The 24,514-nt window shown below is 40.2% G+C and overlaps 1 protein-coding gene across 2 annotated transcripts in view; it reads right to left on the bottom strand.

The window, feature by feature from the left end:
• LOC133555104 (adenylate cyclase type 6-like) overlaps positions 1-24,514 on the bottom strand; it is a 172,398-nt gene that overhangs the window by 8,485 nt on the left and 139,399 nt on the right. For both annotated transcript variants that reach the window (XM_061904589.1, XM_061904590.1), the window contains exons 10-16: positions 21,881-22,009; positions 21,754-21,782; positions 21,543-21,690; positions 21,361-21,458; positions 8,424-8,628; positions 8,185-8,343; positions 309-484 (exon numbers count right to left, since the gene is read on the bottom strand). In XM_061904589.1, the coding sequence (XP_061760573.1) occupies positions 309-484; positions 8,185-8,343; positions 8,424-8,628; positions 21,361-21,458; positions 21,543-21,690; positions 21,754-21,782; positions 21,881-22,009 (944 nt within the window). The remainder of the gene's footprint in view (positions 1-308; positions 485-8,184; positions 8,344-8,423; positions 8,629-21,360; positions 21,459-21,542; positions 21,691-21,753; positions 21,783-21,880; positions 22,010-24,514) is intronic.

Genomic DNA, 24,514 nt, shown 5'->3' with positions numbered 1-24,514 from the left:
CAAATACGGTACACCTGGCCAGCACTTATCATAATCAGCTCATTTTTAAATGTTGCAATAAATTATATTTTTTAAATCAAAAAACAATGATCTTTTATTAACACACACAAAAGTACCAAACATTTGCACCGTTGAGGACTGGTATATATTCCCACGCAACAAGAATGAGTACTGTATCGTTTCAAATGTGAACGGTACCTATACCTGCGTAGTAGCATGTCAAAAATGGGTATTGTTTGATGAAAGGGTAATCTATTGAGGGTCAATGGTGAGAGTGTATCCTCTACTTTTCATTGTGTCGCACTCACATGGCATTAGAGGTGACAAAGAGGTCTGCATTGTCGAACAGTGCTACTTGTGGCCACTCGACCAGCAGCAGGAAGGTGAACTGGATGAGCAGCATCAGGGCCAACTTCCCAATGCTGCTGATCTGCAGGAACACTGAGCAAGCCAGCAGCGTCAGCAGCACGCTGTAGCTGAAGTACTGCCACAAAACAGGAGAGCATCATCAACAATGCAAATATCATATTAGCCAAAGTGGTTCATGGAAGGCACACGATGGGAGTTAATTTGTATCTTTATTACCAGAGCTATTGTTGGAGACTGAATTAACGGAACTTAATTTAATGCCTTGGAATTTAGTGAACTATTTTTTGTGAATTTATTTGAATATAATGTGTGATCAAAATGTGTGTGTTACAAAAAAAAAGTGCCTTAAAATTTAAAAAAAAATTTGATTCATGATTCCGATAAATTACGACTGAAGCATATCATTTTTTTCAGAACCAGCCAAAGAGATGTCAAGTTTGCAGTCCAAAGATACCAGTCTTACCAAGCAAAACAGCTGTTTAGGCACACTCGGCCGGATTTTCCGACAGGCAAACGAGGCGGCTTTTTAGGGCGGCATTTGTTCAAGTGGGCTATGCGTACACTGAACCCCATCGGTCCATCCATCCATCAATTTTCTACAGCTTGTCCTTCTCGGGGTCACGGCCGTGACTGGAACCTATCCCAGCTATTCGGGTGAAAGGCGGTGTACACCCTGGACCTCATCACAGGACCAACAAATATAGACAACATTCACACTCACATTCACACACTAGGGACAATTTAGTGTTGCCAATTAACCTATCCCCAGGTGCATGTCTTTGGAGGTGGGAGGAAGCTGGAGTACCCGGAAGGAACCCATGCAGTCACGGAGAGAATATACAAACTCCACATAGAAACACCTCGAGTCTTGGGATTATTGGGGGGCACACGCACTAACCCCTGTTCCACCGCACTGGCCGCACACTGAACTCCATTGTAAAAATGTGTTTCTACATCAGTTGCTTGTTCTATTTTATTTTATGCTTAAATCTAGCATGTTCACATTGGTTAAATCTGTAGTTATCCATCCATCCATTTTCTACCGCTTATTCCCTTTCGGGGTCGCTGGCGCCTATCTCAGCTACAATCAAGCGGAAGGCGGCGTACACCCTGGACAAGTCGCCACCTCATCGCAGGGCCAACACAGATAGACAGACAACATTCGCACTCACATTCACACATTAGGGCCAATTTAGTGTTGCTAGTCAACCTATCCCCAGGTGCATGTTTTTGGAAGTGGGAGGAAGCCGGAGTACCCAGAGGGAACCCACGCATTCACGGGGAGAACATGCAAACTCCACACGGAAAGATCCCGAGCCTGGGATTGAACCCAAGACTACAGGACCTTCGTATTGTGAGGCAGACGGACTAACCCCTCTTCCACCGTGAAGCCCGTCTGTAGTTATGTTAACTTTAATTGTGCTATTATTGTGTCATTTTTTTGACAATTCTTTTGATTATGTTATAATTCTAATATTTGAATGATGATACATGAATGATGAATGTATTGTGGCAGTTGCGGATTTTGCCAATGTCGCGATTTGAGGAAACACTGCATTACTTTTCTAAACATGTCTTTGATAGATAGATAGATAGATAGATAGATAGATAGATAGATAGATAGATAGATAGATAGATAGATAGATAGATAGATAGATGGATAGTACTTTATTGATTCCTTCAGGAAAATTTAAATTCCAGCAGCAGTGTACAGAGTTGAGATCAATTTAAAAAAAGTAAAAAGTAAATAATGGGGGTTTAAATGGAAACAAAATAGAGAAATATCACACTAAGAATAAAAATAAAAAGCAACAATGGGAATAAAAATATAACAGTAAAATAAGAATATAACAAGAGAAACTAGGCAGTAGTGACCATGTTATGAAAACTTATTGCACTGTTATTGTTTTGCATATGGCGAACTGCCAACATGAGAATGTTAAACAGCAAATGCTTAAAAGTTTAATGGCTTTGTAAAAACACTGAGACAAAGTCTAGGTTCATAGTGAACCAATTTTTTCTTCAGAATTTCCAAATAATTTGAAGTGTTTTGCCAAAAAGGTTAGTTGTAATATGTACATTTTAATAATGTGCGTGGGGATAGATTTTCCTCCAAGCGGCCTCTGAGCTAAAATGAGTTTGACACCACTGATCTAGATGCAATCAGTACATATTTACAGCCACGGAGCCATGGAGAGGCTGCTACAGAGGAGGAGGTGATACTGTGTTCACTTGAACCCTCGCCGTGAAGAAACATGTATGTTTTTTTCAGTTAATTTATCAATAAATCTAACATAAATGTGATACTTGTATCACATTAGAAAAAAGTACTTTTGAGTACTTTAAAGTTACAATGCATGGATAGATGACATTCGTGCCGTTTTGTGTTTGACACTACAGACAGCAAGCAGCAGCATATTTGCTGTTGAGAGACGGACTCAACATGTCCGTCCAGGGGAGTGTTTATTTGTAACAGACTGTCGTAACAATTATTTTAATTAACATATATGCTCAACGGTAATGCATCTAAATCAGTGGTTCTTAACCTTGTTGGAGGTACCGAACCCCACCAGTTGCGAATGCGCATTAAATAAACCCTTCTTTAGCGAAAAAAAAAAAAAGAAGACATTTTCAAATTCAAGACAAAGTTATATGTTTTTTTTACTGGTGCACAAAATGAACCGTGCATGAACATCACCTTGTTCAAAGAACAAAACCAACACAGAGCATGAACTCACAACAAATTACACACCTGTAAATTTGTCATGTTCTGTGGTCACGTTTTGTTTAGGTTTAAGACTCTTTTTAGTTCCTGTTTACGCTCCATTGTTTTGTCACCATGTTGACCGATTAGTTCATCTGTACTCATTTGGATTCACGCACCTGATTTGTTTAGGACTCACGCACCTGTGTTTATCATGTCACTATTATTTAAGCTTATAGTTGCCAGGCAGTTGTTGTTGCGCCATGCTCTGTTCACTCTGGTTATGTATCGCTCTGCTCATTTCCTTAACAAGGTAGTTTTGTTTATTCATGTCACGTTTAGAGAGTCTTTTTTGTTTCATATCCACAGTTTTGCCTTTGTGGTAGTTTTTATTTTTTAGCCAAGTTTTTTCTCCGCCTTGTGCGTGCCTTTAGTGTGCACTTTTTTTATAGATAAATTAAAATATGTCTTTACCTTCACGCAATGTCCAGTCAACTTCCTTTGCATTCCGGGAAAACAAACCACACCATAGCCCCCGTTCTGACAAAATTAGTGGGGCTTCTGCGGTTGCCGTATACATAATACGCAGATAGGGAGAACATTCTATACACATGATGAGTCGGGTGTGTCCTGACCTCCGCGGCGGAGGCTCCACCGAACCCCTGAGACCAACTCATCGAACCCCTAGGGTTCGATCGAACCTAGTTTAAGAACCACTGATCTAAATCAACATCGGACTAATTTTGGCCATGATCATTTCAAAATCGACTTGTTCAGGGTGTACTCTACCTTCTGCCCGAATGCCCGTGACCTCAAGAGGGACAAGCAGTAGAAAATGAATGGATGGAGGTCATTTTTAAATGATCTCAAGGCATTCTGGCCTATTCATCAGAAATAGTTGTCTTATTTTGGCTGCATTAAAAAAAGTGCTAGTATTTTAATGCTAATTACAGCATGCTGCAAGACAAAATAATGGATATTAGCTTGCATGCTCATACTAAAGTAGCTTTTGAGTGCTGATGTATGGACTTTTAGCAAAAGACAAGTATAGTTACAATAACTCTATTACTGGAATAGGAAGTAAGAGATTATGCTGCATAATGGATTACGCTGTACATACTACAGTATATACTTTGATATATAATTACGGTATATCATTATATAAAGTTAAAGTACCAATGATTGTCACACACATACTAGGTGTGGTGAAATTTGTCCTCTGCATTTGACCAATCCCCTTGATCACCCCCTGGGAAGTGAGGGGAGCAGTGGGCAGCAGTGGGCAGCAGTGGGCAGCAGCGGTGCCGCGCCCGGGAATCATTTATGGTGATTGAACCCCCAATTCCAACCCTTAATGCTGAGTGCCAAGCAGGGAGGCAATTGGTCCCATTTTTATAGTCTTTGGTATGACTCAGCTGGGGTTTGAACTCAAAACCTACCGAGCTCAGGGCGGACACTCTACCCACTAGGCCACTGAGTAGGTTATGTACTGGTATATACTAGGTATATACTAAGTATATACTGTATACTCATTATATTTATATGGCACAATGAACATTCAAAACAGAGTTAAAATTGAAAACATTGGTCTTGTAATTTAACTAAGACAATACATAAATATTTCAAAGATCTTCTGTAATTGTGTTTAATCTTCTTACAGGATAATGAAGCAGTAGCAGCAGATTCAATGTTACAATCCAAAACCTTGAAGACACATCCCAAGCTTCAACAGATACCTGTGAATCTATCAAAGCTTCCCCTATTGATCCTGCTGACTGCCCCACACTGTTTGACTATTACGCTAAGAACTGAATTACATAGCCGAGGACCTTATAAGGTAAACCCATCCTCTCTAAAAGAGAGGATGGAAGAAGTTTCCATCAGCATGACGTCCAGAGACCTTTAGTGAAAAGAGAGAAAATTATAAGCACTTGGCTCATGTTTTACTCCAATCTTACCCCCGTGCCCCCCACCCCATTTTCGGGGGTGGGGGGCACCAAATGACCTGTACACACTACTGCAGACCATCCAATCTGATGTATGTGCTGGAATCCTTTTTAGGAACACTATAAAACATGGGTTTGCTGTGCATTATTGAATATAATTCCTAACCCCAAAAGGGACAAGCGGTAGAAATGGATGATTGATGGCTGGATGGAAGGATAAAAGCTAATCACACGATGAAACAAAAATTAACAGAATAATGACTGATAAAATACTAAAATGTAATGACCACCTCAAAAAGTGGAATGGAATGTTCCAGTTTTTCACTGAATAAGAAACCTAGAATGTACATAATATAAAGCCTGTGGGCCGGAGAGTGACCATCCATCCATCCATTTCCTACCGCTTATTCCCGATTGTAGCTGAGATAGGCACCAGTGCCCTCCGCGACAAGCGGTAAACAATAGATGGATGGGTGGATTTACAATATTAACTCTGAACAATAAAACCCAAAATATTAAAGGGCTACTGAAACCCACTACTACCGACCACACAGTCTGATAGTTTATACATCAATGATGAAATATTAACATTGCAACACATGCCAATACAGCCGGTTTAGTTTACTAAATTGCAATTTTAAATTTCCCGCGGAATTTCTTGTTGAAAACGTCTCGGACGCGTGACGTCACGGACAGTCAGGACATATTAGTGCAGCAACATGTCCGGCTAAAAGTCGTCTCTTTTCATTGCGCAATTAAACAGTATTCTGGACATCTGTGTTGCTGAATCTTTTGCAATTTGTTCAATTAATAATGGAGAAGTCAAAGTAGAAAGATGGAGTTGGGAAGCTTTAGCAACACAAAGACACGGTGATTCCTTGTTTAAAAATCCCGGAGGTGAAGCTTTACTATGGATCAGAGCGGTCAAGCGAACATGGTTCCCGACCACTCGTCAACCAGCAGGTTTCCGTGAGAAAACTGTGGTAAAAAGTCGCTTGAGCTTGCGCCGTCCATGCAGCTGACGTCGACTTCCCTCAGAGACTGACGTCAAGACACCGTGGACACACCCTTACGACTATCAGGTACTATTTAATCTCACTAAAACACTAGCAACACAATAGAAAGATAAGGGATTTCCCAGAATTATCCTAGTAAATGTGTCTAAAAACATCTGAGTCCGTCCCAATGCAATCGCCTTTTTTTTTTTTTAACTTTATTTTTTCTAGTCCTTCGCTTTTAATATTATCAACCACGAATCGTTCTTCCTCGCTCAAATTAATGGGGAAATTGTCGTTTTTTCGGTCCGAATAGTTCTTGTTGCTGAAGGCTCCCATTATAAACAATGTGAGGACGTGAGGAGCCCTCACACTTGTGACGTCATCGTCTGTGACTTCCGGTAGAGGCAAGGCTTTTTTATTAGCGACCAAAAGTTGTGAACTTTATCGTGGATGTTCCCTACTAAATCCTTTCAGCAAAAATATGGCAATATCGCAAAATGATCAAGTATGACACAGAGAATGGACCTGCTATCCCCGTTTCAATAAGAAAATCCCATTTCAATAGGCTTTTAAGAACATATGAACGCAACTTTTTACCTTCCACGGTACATCCTTGAGCAACATATTTTACAATCAAACAATACACAACTCAAATGCAACCAACATGGTACAAACACTCACATATCTGATACAATATGACTTTTCTGCGGAACTGTGTTGTAAAAATGTGCTTCCGCGTCTGTCCGTGGCTGCTCTGTAAACAAATCCGGCCCACTCTTCTGTGACTTCTCTGCATGGGGCAGCTATGACGGAGCCCCTATGATTACCGTAATAATCAGTATTTCACTCAAAAGCGCAAATTCCAATCATTGAAATAAAATACTTCCTACAGTTCAAGACTTAACGATAATTTAAAAAACTGTACTACACTACCTATTGCCGAATACAGTTGGGTTGGTAAAGGTTTAAAACATTTTTGGGGGGAAACGTGGGTGGATAGAAAAGCTTAAACGGGCCACATTATGCGCAGTGCTGCTGTAGTGTGTAGTGCTGCATAAACTGCCTCTTTGCTGCTTCGCAAGACCAGTGTCATGTGACTGCAAACAAGACACATTTTTAGTTTGTTGTGAAACACCATTGATTGCTTCAGTCTTGATTCTTGAGAATGAATCCACACATATTTCATTGAAATGAATCTTAAAACACTGTATCTTAAACTGAAATTTGAAACACAATCCAATCCAATCCACTTTATTTATATAGCACATTTAAACAATAACGTTTCCAAAGTGCTGCACAGCCATGTTAAAAACAATTGTAAAAAAAATAAAAAAAATAAATAAAATACAATTAAAAAAGAGTATATATCTACATATTATGCTCCACCAATGACTGAATGAAAACAAAAAATAAATAAATATAAAACCAATAAAAACAATATAAAAACAAATATGATTAAAAACTATTTTAAAGGGTAAAATCAATTAAAACAGTAAAATAGAAATCAAAGTGTATAAAAAACACAGAGGAAAACAGAGAACAGAGGACCACACAACTCACGTAGTGTTAAAAGCCAAAGAATAAAAGTGGGTCTTAAGACGAGGCTTAAAACACTCCACTGTGGAAGCAGTTTGAACATGGAGCGGCAGAGTGTTCCAGAGCTTAGGGCCGACCACAGAGAAGGCCCTGTCTCCCCTAGTCTTAAGTCTGGTCTTGGGCACCACGAGCTGGAACTGGCTCTCGGACCTCAGAGCGCGCGCAGGAATGTAAATTTGGATAAGGTCCGAGATATATTGAGGTGCCAGTCCATGTAAAGATTTAAAAACAAACAGCAATGTTTTAAAATCAATTCCAAAATGAACAGGGAGCCAGTGCAGACTCTGAAGAATTGGGGTTATATGCTGGCGTTTCCTGGCCCCTGTTAAAAGTCGTGCTGCCGCGTTCTGGACTAACTGCAACCGGGAGAGAGCTTTTTGGCTAATGCCAGCATAATACACAATTTGTATTCATTGAAATTGTCAGCGTAATTTGATGTAAAAGATTCCTTTCACAAAATTCAAACGCAAAAAAATAAGTTACAAAAATTCAGTGTCAAACAAACCTTTGGTAATAAAGACACAAATGAACCTCCGTAATCCATAAACCATGGACTCGCCACTTAACTCACCTCAGGAAAGGGACAAGAGGGACCTTCACTGGGACACATTTCTAGACCCCCTTCAACGGACACATTCAAGCTGCGGATCAAGCATGGCGTCACCAAGGCGGCGGACGTGTTGGACTTCTCCGCGACGCACTCCGGTAAGCTCTTGGTGTCACAGGCAAACTACGACCACGACAAGCATACAAATTATTCATCCTGGTATTTGTTCGTAAAGAGGAGGGTTACTTTTGTTTGGATCTTACCATGTTTACAAAGGCAGAGATGAAGACAAGGATAATAGTGAACACTCCGACAAGAGTGCTGTTGGTGCGAGACTGGACAATCTTCTTTGAAACGGTCTGCATTGCAGCTGGAAAGAGCTTGATGCAAGAGTATATGGCACAGATGAAAAGGATGTTGGCCAGGATGATGAAGATGCTGATGTAAATTCCCAGCATGACTGGAGTGCTGCAATAAAGATAGTTAGACAAACATTAAGACGGATTATTCTGCTTTTAGTTCAAACAACACACATAATGTTCTTTACTGGAAACTGTGGAGAGGACCAGGCATCCATCATAGGTGTAGAGCAGGGGTCCCCAAACTATGGCCAGATATATATATATATATATATATGTATATATATATATATATATATATATATATATATATATATATATATATGTGTATATATATATATATATATATATATATACTGTAAATATATATATATATATATATATATATATACTGTAAATATATATATATATATATATATATATATATATATACACACACACACACAGTGGGGCAAAAAAGTATTTAGTCAGCCACCGATTGTGCAAGTTCTCCCACTTAAAATGATGACAGAGGTATGTAATTTTCATCATAGGTACACTTCAACTGTGGGAGACAGAATGCGAAAATTGTAGGAATTTTAAAGAATTTATTTGTAAATTATGGTGGAAAATAAGTATTTGGTCAACCATTCAAAGCTCTCACTGATGGAAGGAGGTTTTGGCTCAAAATCTCACGATACATGGCTCCATTCATTCTTTCGTTAACATGGTTAATCGTCCTGTCCCCTTAGCAGAAAAACAGCCCCAAAGCATGATGTTTCCATCCCCATGCTTCACAGTAGGTGTGGTGTTCTTGGAATACAACTCAGTATTCTTCTTCCTCCAAACACGACGAGTTGAGTTTATACCAAAAAGTTCTATTTTGGTTTCATCTGACCACATGACATTCTCCCAATCCTCTGCTGTATCATCCATGTGCTCTCTGGCAAACATTAGACGGACCTGGACATGCACTGGCTCAAGCAGGGGGACACGTCTGGCACTGCAGGATTTGATTCCCTGTCGGCGTAGTGTGTTACTGATGGTAACCTTTGTTACTTTGGTCCCAGCTCTCTGGAGGTCATTCACCAGGTCCCCCCGTGTAGTTCTGGGATTTTTGCTCACCGTTCTCATGATCATTTTGACCCTACGGGATGAGCTCTTGCGTGGAGCTCCAGATCGAGGGAGATTATCAGTGGTCTTGTATGTCTTCCATTTTCTAATAATTGCTCCCACAGTTGATTTTTTCACACCAAGCTGCTTGCCTATTGTAGATTCACTTTTTCCAGTCTGGTGCAGGTCTACAATTATTTTCCTGGTGTCCTTCGACAGCTCTTTGGTCTTGGCCATAGTGGAGTTTGGAGTCTGACTGTTTGAGGCTGTGGACAGGTGTCTTTTATACAGATAACGAGTTCAAACAAGTGTCATTAATACAGGTAACGAGTGGAGGACTGAAGAGCTTCTTAAAGAAGAAGTTACAGGTCTGTGAGAGCCAGAGATCTTCCTTGTTTGAAGTGACCAAATACTTATTTTCGACCATAATTTACAAATACATTCTTTAAAGTTCCTACAATGTGAATTACTGGATTTTTTTTTCACATTCTGTCTCTCACAATTGAAGTGTACCTATGATGAAAATTACAGACCTTCGTCATCATTTTAAGTGGGAGACCTTCCACAATCGGTGGCTGACTAAATACTTTTTTGCCCCACTGTATATTTTATCGTGAAAACCACATGACTGCAAAGGGTTAGTAGTTAATCTTGGACTGCTTTTGTATGTGTCCACACACTTCCTATGACTACCTGAACAGCAGACGTTTTACTCTAGTAAATATATTTAGTAATTGAAAAAAAATAGAGACCTTTTAAAAATATATATGTATAGTCTGTTAAACCACGAATAGTAACGTAAGCAAGCCTGTGGTGTTCTTGTTGTATATTTTTGTTTGAAAAATTTTATTTTGAGCGAATATCAAATAGCCTTTTTAATTAACAAGATTCAATCAGAGTGAAGCTGATAATTTTAGAAAATACAAAACAATATTTGTTGGATTTACTGTGTAAAATCTTTAAATGACCCCCATGGGATTCAAACCTCTCCCATCATTCTGCAATCAACACAACTGACGCTGATGAGACTCCTGCCTTCATAAGCTAGCGCGTCCCGCGTCCCAGTGCCACAACGTAGCTACTTGTACATGTACAGTAAGTCTCTCGCTTCCTTGCTCATGTGCTTCCTCTCTCTTTGTGTTTACCCTCTGGTGTTCTCAATATTTCTTGTCCCGTGTCGTCATCCAGCAGCCCTTCGTCATCCCCTGGTTTTTAGATGTGTGCCTCGTCTCCCTGGATCCCATCTGGACTCTCTGCTGCCTTCCTACATCAGGTGTGCTCAATGTGTCTTGTCCTGTGTCGTCATCTAGCAGCCCTTCGTCATCCCCTGGTTTTTAGCGGTTTGCCTCGTCTCCCTGGATCCCTTCTGGAATCTCTGCTGCCTTCCTGGATCTCGACCTCACGCCTGACCCCAGACAACAACGCCTTGTTCCAGGCCCTGACCTCCTGCCTGTCCCTGGACCTCCGAGCCTGCTTTGCCATTTCTGGACTTTCGCACCGATCTCTACACGCACCTTCAACACCACCTGGTAACACTCCTCATATAATCGCTACACATAGTCACACCGTATACATTTGGATTAATCACACACTTCATTTATATATTTCAATAAACACGCTGCAAGCGAACGACGTTCCTACCTCCGTGCCGTCTCGTTCTCCTACTGTACTGTGACACAGGTTAACATAAGTTTAATTTTACCTTGTGTCATGACTCAGTCAATCAACAGGGGGCTTGTCTAAATGAAATTAAACAATGGATGTCCAGTAACTTTTCGCATCTTAACGCTAAGAAAAAGGAAAAGCTGATTATCGGTCCTGCTAGACACCAGCACTTATTTAATAATACTACCTTAACATTTAACAACCAAACAATTATACAAAGTGACTCGGTAAAGAATCTGGGTATTATCTTCAACCCAACTCTCTCCATTGAGTCCACATTAAGAATGTTACTAAAACAGCCTTCTGTAATCTCCGTAATATCGCTAGAATTCTTCCCCTTTTGTCCACCATCGATGCTGAAATCATTATTTGTGTGTTCGTTACGTCTCAGCTCGATGACTGATAATTTTCGGGTCTCCCCATGCCTAGCATTAAAAGATTACAGTTGGAACAAAATGCGGCTGCTAGACTTTTGACAGGAACAAGAAAGTTTGATCATATTACGCCTATACTGGCTCACCTGCACTGGATTCCTGTGCACTTAAGATGCAAATACAAGGTTTTACTACTTACGTATAAAATACTAAACGGTGGAGCATGCCGGATTACCCCTAAATCAATAGCGTTGGGAGAAAAGCCTTACTGTAATCAGATAACATTTTTCTGTAATACAGTAGTATGATGCATTACTGTTGATAGTGTCAGGAATCACAATATATCCACCACACCAAAAACATCTTGTTACTTGCAAAACTTTCCCTAGGAGGACCTAGACACAAATCAAACACACATTTTCCAGGCTTGCTTACAACATGTGACATAAACAAGAAGATATTGAGCAGACGACACGACAACGTCTAAAGTGCTGCCAACACTACATTCAATCTCTCAAAGCACCTGCGACGCCAACACGCTGATATGAAGTTAACGGCTGAGCCATGGTCCCTGAGGCTATTATTTTGCATGTAATCCAAAAGTAATGTAAATAGTAGTGTAGCTACTTAGCCATAACTATGTAAACTAAGGCGTTACTTTAAAAACTAAGTAGGTTGGAATGTGTAGTGTATTACTTTTGTTGAGTGACAACTACAACAATGTCTAAAGCAGTGGTTCTTAACTTGGGTTCGATCGAACCCTAGGAGTTCGGTGAGTCGGCCTCAGGGGTTCGGCAGAGGTCAAAACACACCCGACTCATCGTTTTAATAAAAACTTCTCCCTATCGGCGTATTACGGATGCGGCAACAGCAGAAGTCACACTGATTTGCAGGTGTGTACATTGTTGTGGGTTTATGCAGTCTAGTGTGAGTTTAGTGTCGTTTTTTTTCTTTGAACAAGGTGATGTTCATGCACGGTTCATTTTGTGTACCACTAAAAAAACATGGTAACACTTTAGTATGGGGGAAATATTCACCATTAATTATTGTTGCTTATTAAATTGCAAATTAGTAACATATTGGCTCTTAACTAGTCATTATTAAGTACTTATTAATGCCTTATTCGGCATAGCTTCAATATAACCCTAAACCTCTAACCCTGGCCCTAATCCTAACCCTAACCAAATAACTCTAAATTAAGTCTTTGTTACTTCGAATATGTTCCCGTAGTGTCCAAAAACCTCTAAATTAAGTCTTTGTTACTTAGAATATGTTGTCCATACTAAAGTGTTACCAAAAACACATAACTTTGTCTTGAATTTAAAAAAAAAACATTTTATTTGTCACTAAGAAGGGTTCGGTGAATGCGCATATGAAACTAATGGGGTTCGGTACCTCCAACAAGGTTGAGAGCCACTGGTCTAAAGATTATGAAATGTTAAGAAGGAAGGCGTCTGTGTATGCAAGCGCTCTTCTAATGACCATATTTGGGCATGATGCTTTTATGACCTCTTTGGTCATGCAAACACCACTCCATCTTTTGTTATATGTTTCTCAAAAAAAAATGTGTTGATGAAATATGTAGTCAATGAATACAATGCCGGTTGCTGTTGTGGGATGGGGTAAAAGTAGGCTATACCATACAGCAGTACGCATACCCCTGGGGGTACTTGCAGGTATGCCAAGAGGTACGTAGGATTTTTTTTTAAATATTCGAAAAAATAGCAACAATGCAAAAATCATTTATAAATATATGTATTGAATAATACTTCAACAAAATATGAATGTAAGTTCATAAACTGTGAAAAGAACTGCAACAATGCAATATTCAGTGTTGACAGCTACATTTTTTTTCACAAATATTGATGTTAAAGATTTCTTTTATTGTGAAGAAATGCTTAGAATCAACCACGAATGAGAAAAGCTTAATCTAAAATAATAAATATCCTTAGAAGGCTGTTAGATTCTCTTCTTTATAGATTTACACTTTACTAATGTCATTAACGTGAATATAGGGTTGTACACACATGTGTACTAAAAATGTGTGCACTGGGAAGGGGCGATGTGGTCTAAAATCCAAATATTGCAGCCTCCTGCAATAATGATATATATCATGGTATATTATTTGGTATGTAAATGATTGAGTCTTTTAATAATCATTTACTTACTCATATTTATGTATTTGGGGCTTCACGGTGGCAGAGGTGTTAGTGCGTCTACCTCACAATACGAAGGTCCTGATCTTTCTGTGCGGAGTTTGCATGTCCTCCCTGTGAATGCGTGGGTTCCCTCCGGGTACTCCGGTTTCCTCCCACTTCCAAAGATATGCACCTGGGATAGGTTGATTGGCAATACTAAATTGGCCCTAGTGTGTGAATGTGAGTGTGAATGTTATCTGTCTATCTGTGTTGGCCCTGCGATGAGGTGGCGACTTGTCCAGGGTGTATGCCGCCTTCCGCCCAATTGTAGCTGAGATAGGCACCAGCGACCCCCGCGACCACAAAGGGAATGAGCGGTATTTGCCTTTTTAATTCACTTTTGTGTTACTGCTTGAATAAAAAAATATATGCAATGATACAAAAAGGAGTAGGATTAAATAAGGTCTGCTTCCTCCTTTCCTTTTCAGGAATGCTGCTGGAAATGTAATGTATCATATTTCACTTGTATGCATGTTTGAAATAAACAAACACCTTAACCCCAATAAACTATTTCAAACTGGGTTACAAAGGCTCCGAATTTGCCTGCTGCAGTTACATAGTGCATAATTTCTATTTAAAAATCCATTTATCCATTCATTTCTACCGCTTCTCTGGGTCTTGGTTGGACTGGTGCCTATCCCACCTGCAATCGGGCGGAAGGAAGGGTAAAGCCTGGACAATTCACCACCTCATCGCAGAGCCGACATAGAAAGACAAAACAACATTCGCACACTTGGGTCATATTCAATGTCAGCCTATCCCCAGGTGCATTTTTTATTTTTCAAAACTACTATTACTCTACTTGCTAATTAACGGTTAATATTTGGTTACTTTCTGGTGTAACATGTTTTTATTTACACTTCTGTTAAAATGTAATAAGCACTTATTCTTCTGTTGTTTGGATACCTTACATTAGTTTTAAGCGATACTACAATTCAAAGTATCGATCCAATACCAAGTAGTTACAGTGGCAGTATTGGTTATACCAATGCTGATACTGAGCCTTCAAATATTCATGATCATTGAATGATTATAATTTCCAATTATAATCAGACAACACATGATGACTGTGTAACAATATCAATTAAATATTCAAATTATTTCCTAGAGGCACCCCAACGACCCCGAGAGAGACAAGTGCTAGAAAATGCATGGATGGATGGATGAAGTATTGGCTCTGATTTAACCCTTTGATTTCTGCACTTATTTCCTGAGTTTAGAAACAATAACAGAAACGATAAAAGCTTTGTAAATCATTAAACATATCTTTGTTTGTAGTCAAAAGATCTATCATAGCGGTTAAAATTCCTCGTCCGCCAGTGATGATATTTGTAGAATATAACAGTTGATTTGCCGCCTTGGAAGTGAGGATTGCTGACATTAAAGTGACTTAAGATTGCGCTGTGGAGTGATATCAGCTGATAGTTTGCTCGCGAGGACTTTACATTACATTGAGAACACGTTTGTTTGCTAGTCTCTGCAAGATTTTTGGGACACAGCTAGAATGTATTTAATTTTTACGATATAACGACAGTATTTAAAGCTTTATTGTCGGCCAAATGTACAAACCCCGTTTCCATATGAGTTGGGAAATTGTGTTAGATGTAAATATAAACGGAATACAATGATTTGCAAATCAATTTCACCCCATATTCAGTTGAATATGCTACAAAGACAACATATTTGATGTTCAAACTGATAAACATTTTTTTTTTTGCAAATTATTATTAACTTTAGAATTTGATGCCAGCAACCCGTGACAAAGAAGATGGGAAAGGTGGCAATAAATACTGATAAAGTTGAGGAATGCTTATCAAACACTTATATGGAACATCCCACAGGTGTGCAGGCTAATTGGGAACAGGTGGGTGCCATGATTGGGTATAAAAGCAGCTTCCATGAAATGCTAAGTAATTCAAAAACAAGGATGGGGCGAGGTACACCAATTTGTAAGCAAATTGTCGAACAGTTTTAGAAGAACATTTTTCAACGAGCTATTGCAAAGAATTTACGGCTTTTACCATCTACGGTCCGTAAAATCATCAAAAGGTTCAGAGAATCTGGAGAAATCACTGCACGTAAGCGATGATATTACGGACCTTTGATCCCTCAGGCAGCACTGCATCAAAAACCGACATCAGAGTGTGAAGGATATCATCACATGAGCTCAGGAACACTTCATAAAACCACTTTCAGTAACTACAGTTGGTTGCTACATCTGTAAGTGCAAGTTAAAACTCTGCTGTGCAAAGCAAGACCCATTCATGAACAACACCAAGGAACGCCGCTGGCTTCGCTGGGCCCGAGCTCATCTAAGATGGACTGATGCAAAGTTGAAAAATGTTCCGTGGTCTGACGAGTCCATATTTCAAATTATATTTGGAAACTGTGAACGTAGTGTCTTTCGGAACAAAGAGGAAAATAACCATCCGGATTGTTATAGGCGCAAAGTTCAAAAGCCAGCATCTGTAATGGTATGAGGGTGCATTAGTGCCCAAGGCATGGGTAACTTACACACCTGTGAAGGCACAATTAATGCTGAAAGGTCCATAAAGGTTTTGTAGCAACAGAAATACCGGACAATTCCACAAACTTTATGGCTGGCTCACATCGTGGTCACTCCGTGATCACGTACGACCGCCAGACACTTCTGGGTGTGGACATATCGGGCCGTTTTGGACTGATAGACGCGTGCGTGCTAAACATGCTAACTAGCATGGGAATACGTCGGCGGCTACATCCAGCAGCCTGTGAAGCAGGGGAGTCTAGTAGCAGCGGGGGCCGTCTACAGAGCAGACGCCAGCGGTGTGATCGGAAACGCGGATACCGAGCGGGGCTAAAAACAAAGCAGAAGGCTAATCCCCACAGATCACCACTTCCCTCCATCCCGAAGACGGATTTAGATGGAAAATGCGAGACTACTGGTCTGGGTAAGGAGTCAGTTAAATTAGAACAATTTTTTTCTGCTTTGAGTGTTTAAGAGTTGGACATGTGTTTTACTGAGGTGGCTAACTATGATGCGTGCAGTTTATCAAAGCAACAAACAAACAATCGGAAAATCCCCGTTACTGAGGTGGCTAACTATGATGCGTGCAGTTTATCAAAGCAACAAACAAACAATCGGAAAATCCCCGTTACTGAGGTGGCTAACCATGATGCGTGCAGTTTATCAAAGCAACAAACAAACAATCGGAAAATCCCCGTTACTGAGGTGGCTAACCATGATGTGTGCAGTTTATCAAAGCAACAAACAAACAAACGGAAAATTCCTGTCGTATCAATTCCTAGATATGGTCGTAACTATACTAAATGCACTGGGCATAATAAACACAACATTATTAATATTGCTACTACGGATAATTTGATCAAAAACTCTCTAAAACAGCCCACTACCTATAATATAGGTTTTTTAAACATAAGATCATTGTCTCCTAAAACGTTGTTAGTTAATGATATTATCAGAGACAACAATCTTAACGTCATCGGTCTCAGCGAAACCTGGCTTAAACCAAACTACTTTTTTGCGCTAAATGAGGCATGTCCTCCTAACTTTACACATGCGCATATTACCCGTCCGCTCAAAAGGGGTGGGGGGGTCGCACTAATATACAACGAAAACTTTAACCTTAGTCCTAACATAAATAATAAATATAAATCGTTTGAGGTGCTTACTATGAGGTCTGTCACACCGCTCCCTCTACACCTGGCTGTTATCTACCGCCCCCCAGGGCCCTATTCGGACTTTATCAATGAATTCTCAGAGTTCGTTGCTGATCTAGTGACACACGCCGATAATATAATCATAATGGAGGACTTTAATATCCATATGAATACCCCATCGGACCCACCGTGCGTAGCGCTCCAGACTGTAATTGATAGCTGTGGTCTCACACAAATAATAAATGAACCCACGCATCGCAACGGTAATAGACCTAGTGCTTGTCAGGGGCATCACCGTTTCCAAAGTTACGATACTCCCATATACTAAAGTATTGTCCGATCATTACCTTATAAAATTCGAGGTTCAGACGCATGTTCGTCAAACTAATAATAATAATAACTGCTATAGCAGTCGCAACATTAATACAGCCACAACGACAACTCTTGCTGACCTACTGCCCTCGGTAATGGCACCATTCCCAAAGTATGTGGGCTCTATTGATAACCTCACTAACAACTTTAACGACGCCCTGCGCGAAACCATTGATAACATAGCACCGCTAAAGTTAAAAAAGGCTCCAAAAAAGCGCACCCCGTGGTTTACAGAAGAAACTAGAGCTCAGAAATTATTATGTAGAAAGCTGGAACGCAAATGGCGCACGACTAAACTTGAGGTGCACCATCAAGCATGGAGTGATGGTTTAATAACTTATAAACGCATGCTTACCTTAGCTAAAGCTAAATATTACTCAAATCTCATCCACCGTAGTAAAAACGATCCTAAATTTTTGTTTAGTACGGTAGCATCACTAACCCAACAAGGGACTCCTTCCAGTAGCTCAACCCACTCAGCTGATGACTTTATGCAATTCTTTAGTAAGAAAATTGAAGTCATTAGAAAGGAGATTAAAGACAATGCGTCCCAGCTACAACGGGGTTCTATTAACACTGACACGATTGTATATACGGCGGATACTGCCCTCCAAAATAGTTTCTCTCGTTTTGAGGAAATAACATTAGAGGAATTGTTACAACGTGTAAATGGAATAAAACAGACAACATGTTTACTTGACCCTATTCCTGGGAAACTGATCAAGGAGCTCTTTGTATTATTAGGTCCATCAGTGCTAAATATTATAAACTTATCACTCTCCTCGGGCACTGTTCCCCTAGCATTCAAAAAAGCGGTTATTCATCCTCTTCTTAAAAGACCTAACCTCGATCCTGACCTCATGGTAAATTACCGACCGGTGTCTCACCTTCCCTTTATTTCAAAAATCCTTGAAAAAATTGTTGCGGAGCAGTTAAATGAACACTTAGCGTCCAACAATCTATGTGAAACCTTTCAATCCGGTTTCAGGGCAAATCACTCCACGGAGACAGCCCTCGCAAAAATGACAAATGATCTATTGCTAACGATGGATTCTGATGCGTCATCTATGTTGCTGCTCCTCGATCTTAGCGCTGCTTTCGATACCGTCGATCATAATATTTTATTAGAACGTATCAAAACACGAATTGGTATGTCAGACTTAGCCCTGTCTTGGTTTAACTCTTATCTTACTGATAGGATGCAGTGTGTCTCCCATAACAATGTGACCTCGGACTACGTTAAGGTAACGTGTGGAGTTCCCCAGGGTTCGGTCCTTGGCCCTGCACTCTTCAGCATCTACATGCTGCCGCTAGGTGACATCATACGCAAATACGGTATTAGCTTTCACTGTTATGCTGATGACACCCAACTCTACATGCCCCTAAAGCTGACCAACACGCCGGATTGTAGTCAGCTGGAGGCGTGTCTTAATGAAATTAAACAATGGATGTCCGCTAACTTTTTGCAACTCAACGCCAAAAAAACGGAAATGCTGATTATCGGTCCTGCTAGACACCGAACTCTATTTAATAATACAACTCTAACATTTGACAACCAAACAATTATACAAGGCGACACGGTAAAGAATCTGGGTATTATCTTCGACCCAACTCTCTCCTTTGAGGCACACATTAAAAGCGTTACTAAAACGGCCTTCTTTCATCTCCGTAACATCGCTAAAATTCGCTCCATTCTGTCCACTAAAGACGCTGAGATCATTATCCATGCGTTTGTTACGTCTCGCCTCGACTACTGTAACGTATTATTTTCGGGTCTCCCCATGTCTAGCATTAAAAGATTACAGTTGGTACAAAATGCGGCTGCTAGACTTTTGACAAGAACAAGAAAGTTTGATCACATTACGCCTGTACTGGCTCACCTGCACTGGCTTCCTGTGCACTTAAGATGTGACTTTAAGGTTTTACTACTTACGTATAAAATACTACACGGTCCAGCTCCATCCTATCTTGCCAATTGTATTGTACCATATGTCCCGGCAAGAAATCTGCGTTCAAAGGACTCCGGCTTATTAGTGATTCCCAAAGCCCAAAAAAAGTCTGCGGGCTATAGAGCATTTTCCGTTCGGGCTCCAGTACTCTGGAATACCCTCCCGGTAACAGTTCGCGATGCCACCTCAGTAGAAGCATTTAAGTCTCACCTTAAAACTCATTTGTATACTCTAGCCTTTAAATAGACTCCCTTTTTAGACCAGTTGATCTGCCGTTTCTTTTCTTTTTCTTCTATGTCCCACTCTCCCGTGTGGAGGGGGTCCGGTCCGATCCGGTGGCCATGTACTGCTCGCCTGTGTATCGGCTGGGGACATCTCTGCGCTGCTGGTCCGCCTCCGCTTGGGATGGTTTCCTGCTGGCTCCGCTGTGAACGGGACTCTCGCTGCTGTGTCTTGGATCCTCTTTGGACTGGACTCTCGCAACTGTGTTGTATCCATTGTGGATTGAACTTTCACAGTATCATGTTAGACCCGCTCGACATCCATTGCTTTCCTCCTCTCTAAGGTTCTCATAGTCATCATTGTCACCGACGTCCCACTGGGTCATTATTGTCACCAATGTCCCACTGGGTGTGAGTTTTCCTTGCCCTTATGTGGGCCTACCGAGGATGTCGTGGTGGTCTGTGCAGCCCTTTGAGACACTAGTGATTTAGGGCTATATAAGTAAACATTGATTGATTGATTGATATGTTGTCATCCAAGCAACGTTATCATGTATGTCCCTGCACTATTTCAGCAAGACAATGCCAAGCCATGTGTTACAACAGCGTGGTTTCCTGGTAAAAGAGTGCGGGTACTTTCCTGGCCCGCCTGCAGTCCAGACCTGTCTCCCATCGAAAATGTGTGGCGCATTATGAAGCGTAAAATAAGACAGCGGAGATCCCGGACTGTTGAACCACTAAAGCTCTACATAAATCAAGAATGAGAAAGAATTCCACTTTCAAAGCTTCAACAATTAGTTTCCTCAGTTCCTAAACGTTTTTTGAGTGTTGTTAAAAGAAAAGGTGATGTAACACAGTGGTGAACATGCCCTTTCCCAACTACTTTGGCACGTGTTGCAGCCATGAAATTGTAAATTAATTATTATTTGCAAAAAAATAAAATAAAGTTTGAGTTTGAACATCAAATATCTTGTCTTTGTTCATTCAATTGAATATGAGTTGAAAAGGATTTGCAAATCATTGTATTCCGTTTATATTTACATCCAACACAATTTCCCAACTCATACGGAAACGGGGTTTGTATATCATTCATAATGTATATCGTTTATAATGTGAAACCCTAGTGTGCACTAAAATCAAGAAATTGCAGAGTATAGTTTTAATTACAGCTAGTCTCTTGGCCTCTATTCCTGCTAGTCCTTTTGAATCCCAGGAGATTAAACATAGGTGCTAAATATCAGTACAGTCTTTTTTCAGAATGAGCCATTTGGCATACAGTACATAGTGGAGGATGTATGTCAGCTACTCACTGTGGAAAGATGACAATCTGTATGAAGGATATGAAGCAAAAAACTAGTAGAGTGCAAGCAACATAGCCTCCAAAACGATCATCCACTTTCTTGGAATACTGTAAAAGTGAACAAACAGAGTTATATTGGAGGGTGTGAGTATAAATGAGTGGGAAGTGATAATCAAAATAAAAGTGTCAAACCTTCTTCTCCAAGCCTGACGTCTGGAAGGTAAGCAGAAACTTTTTAACATGGTCTTTTCTTAGCTGGTCAATGCTGCGAGCATCGATGGCTCGTCCTAAGAATTCATCTACTTCATCCTCTGGGTTTATAGTTTCCTGAACGCCCCGGCTGAAAAAAAGAACATGAATTATAATCTTAGCAGTTTACACTTCTACTGTATATGACACTTACTTGTCTTTACTGGAGGTTTCATCAATGCCCTGAAGAAGACAGAGAACATCGCTCAAAAAACAACAACTTTCCAAAAGCATAGACAAGCATTGTCTATGCTAAAGTCAGCCGTTAGTGGAAAACTCACCATTTGTCTGAAGACTTTGGAGTCTTTTGTCCTAGCGAAAGTTCTGTCAGGGACCCAGCGTGGCATCAGTCCCTCATTGGAGTTGGCTCTGGTCCGCTGCATCTTCGCCATCATCGCCTTTTCTTCCTTCTGCTCACAGAGGGAAAACATAATGGCTTAACCAACTGTTCCCAAGCAGAGAAAACTGCAAGTGGCAAACGGCAGTGGAAGAGTAATTTTGCTATTTCTTATTTTACTCTAGCCATACGGGATCATTGGTTCAAGATCTAAAATACTTGGACATCGGCAAGGGAAGACTTACAATTAGGCAAACGCTGTCTACTAAAAAACGAGAACGTTTTTTTTTTTTTAATCTAAAACAATTATTTATTGGTCTTAATTTGTGCGCTTCAAAATATAGTAAAGGAAAATATGATGATTTTGGTAAGAGCGGAAAATTTGAGCATTTATGTACACGTACGAGAAAGTCTGCAACACAACAAGAGGATAGCCTGTTCCGCAGATTTCCCTGATCGTCAGGGAAACCTGCAAACTATGCTTGGAGGGATGATAAAGCCTCTTGTGTTTTTTCCTGACCTAACATATATTCCGCTCTACTCCGGTATTGAGCACTGTATAACGGCTGAACCACAGAAACCTCGACTATACAGTATATATATATATATATATATATATATATATATATATATATATATATCTTATAGATGGTTTGATTTCAAACTTTCAAGACTTATAAGTATGCCAAATACAAAAAAACTGGTGGAATAGGTTTCCTTTGCCGATCAGCTGCATTTAAGCCATACAATGCAAAGCGTCGGGCGCAGTGGTGTAAAGCACGTCGCCACTGGACTCTAGAGCAGTGGAGTGGCCTTCTCTGGTGTGATGGAGGTTGCCAGGAGAACGGTACATTTTGGACTGCATTGTGCCGAGTGTGAAATTTGGTGGAGGAGTAATTATGGTGTGTTTTTGTTTTTTTTCAGGGGTTGGGCTTGGCCCCTTAGTTCCAGTGAAAGGAACTTTGAATACTCCAGGATACCAAAGCATTTTGGACAATTCCAAGCTCCCAATCTTGTGGGAACAGTTTGGAGCGGGCACTTCAAGTTCATACGTGAGTCAAGGCAGGTTGCCACATTCTTTTGGCAATATATTGTATGAGTCAGTCTGCCCCACAACAGGAGGATAGCAAAATAAATAAGGAACTTATTGACTACACCTAATAGTATCGTCATTTATCTTTAGAAAAATGACAATTATGAAATTTATATCTTGAAGTCGTCACCACAATTTTTTTGTAGACACAATCAAAAAAAAAACTTGACAAACATTATATAGTCACCCGGTCACAACATTAGGACCTGTATACTCTCCGATCAGAGTGGATAAAAAAGCTACTTTTAGCATCTGTGCCACTGCATGTCGCACGATAGTGTTGTTATGCACATGCCTAAGTTAGATACAAATAATACTTCATCTTAGGTCTGGGCGATATATAGATATATACGATATATCGCGGGTTTGTCTCTGTGCGATATAGAAAATGACTATATCGTAATATTCGAGTATACGTTCTCACGCAGTTGCTTTTAGCTGCGGTCATAACACTTCAGGCTCTTCTCACTCTTTCCTGTCTTTCCTTCTCACAGACAAGCAGGGGCACATTCTTACATACGTCACATACTTATACGCCCTCACGGAGCACAGAGGTAGCAGACTGGGCTACGTTAGCTACTAACGTAGCCGTACGAGAGAATGAAGGTGCGGATCTGGTAACAAATGAAGGAAGACTTAATTCCCAATAAAAACAGCAGGTTTTCCATCGTCTGGTGGTGGTTCGGCTTCAAGTGGGAATATGTCGAACAGACAACCGTAATTTGTCAAGTGTGGGGCAATAGCGTTACTATAAAAAGTAGCATTACTGCTAATATGTAGCATCATTTGAAAAGTCACTCGCTAGAGAATGAAGAGAATTTCATAACCGTAGTAACATACCACATAGTGAAGGACGAATACTATTTGATTTCCTAATATGCAGCTCATTTTTATTTGACACTTAAAATTTCTCTGACAATCTTGCACTTTCTGTTTTGGAAATGACTTGAATGTTTATGCCATTGCTTAATAACTGTTTAATAAATACACTTTTGGTCAATTGACTTAGTTGTGATTTCCCTCTCTGCATGAACGTTTAAAAGTAGCATATATGAATGCAGTATGAAGAAGAATGTTTTAATGTCGACAGATAGAATCATCAAACTGCTGTGATTATATGCATCAAGTGTTCATTCAAGGCCAAGGCAAAATATCGTAATATATATCGTATATCGCCATATGGCCTAAAAATATTGCGATATTAACAAAAGGCAATATCGCCCAGCCCTACTTCATCCTACCTTTTTTCTGTCTTCTCATAGCCTGAAGCAGAGAGGGAGGAGCATGAAAGCCCACCAAATGATAAAGTATTGTAACCGAGGGTCTAGTAACAACAGTCTGTGGGTCTGATCTTTTTAAGGTCTGCAAGTATTAACACGTGCAAATTTGATAGCACACAAAAAGTGATCTATTAATCTTTTGCGCAGACGATTGGGTCTCTTAAGTAAGCAAAACAAGGAGCGCAATCCATTTAGCACGTCTGTC

The sequence above is a fragment of the Nerophis ophidion genome, linkage group LG06, assembly GCF_033978795.1.
Source record: "Nerophis ophidion isolate RoL-2023_Sa linkage group LG06, RoL_Noph_v1.0, whole genome shotgun sequence".
NCBI classification, from domain to species: Eukaryota; Metazoa; Chordata; class Actinopteri; order Syngnathiformes; family Syngnathidae; genus Nerophis; species Nerophis ophidion.
This window is presented reverse-complemented; position numbering and strand designations above follow the sequence as displayed.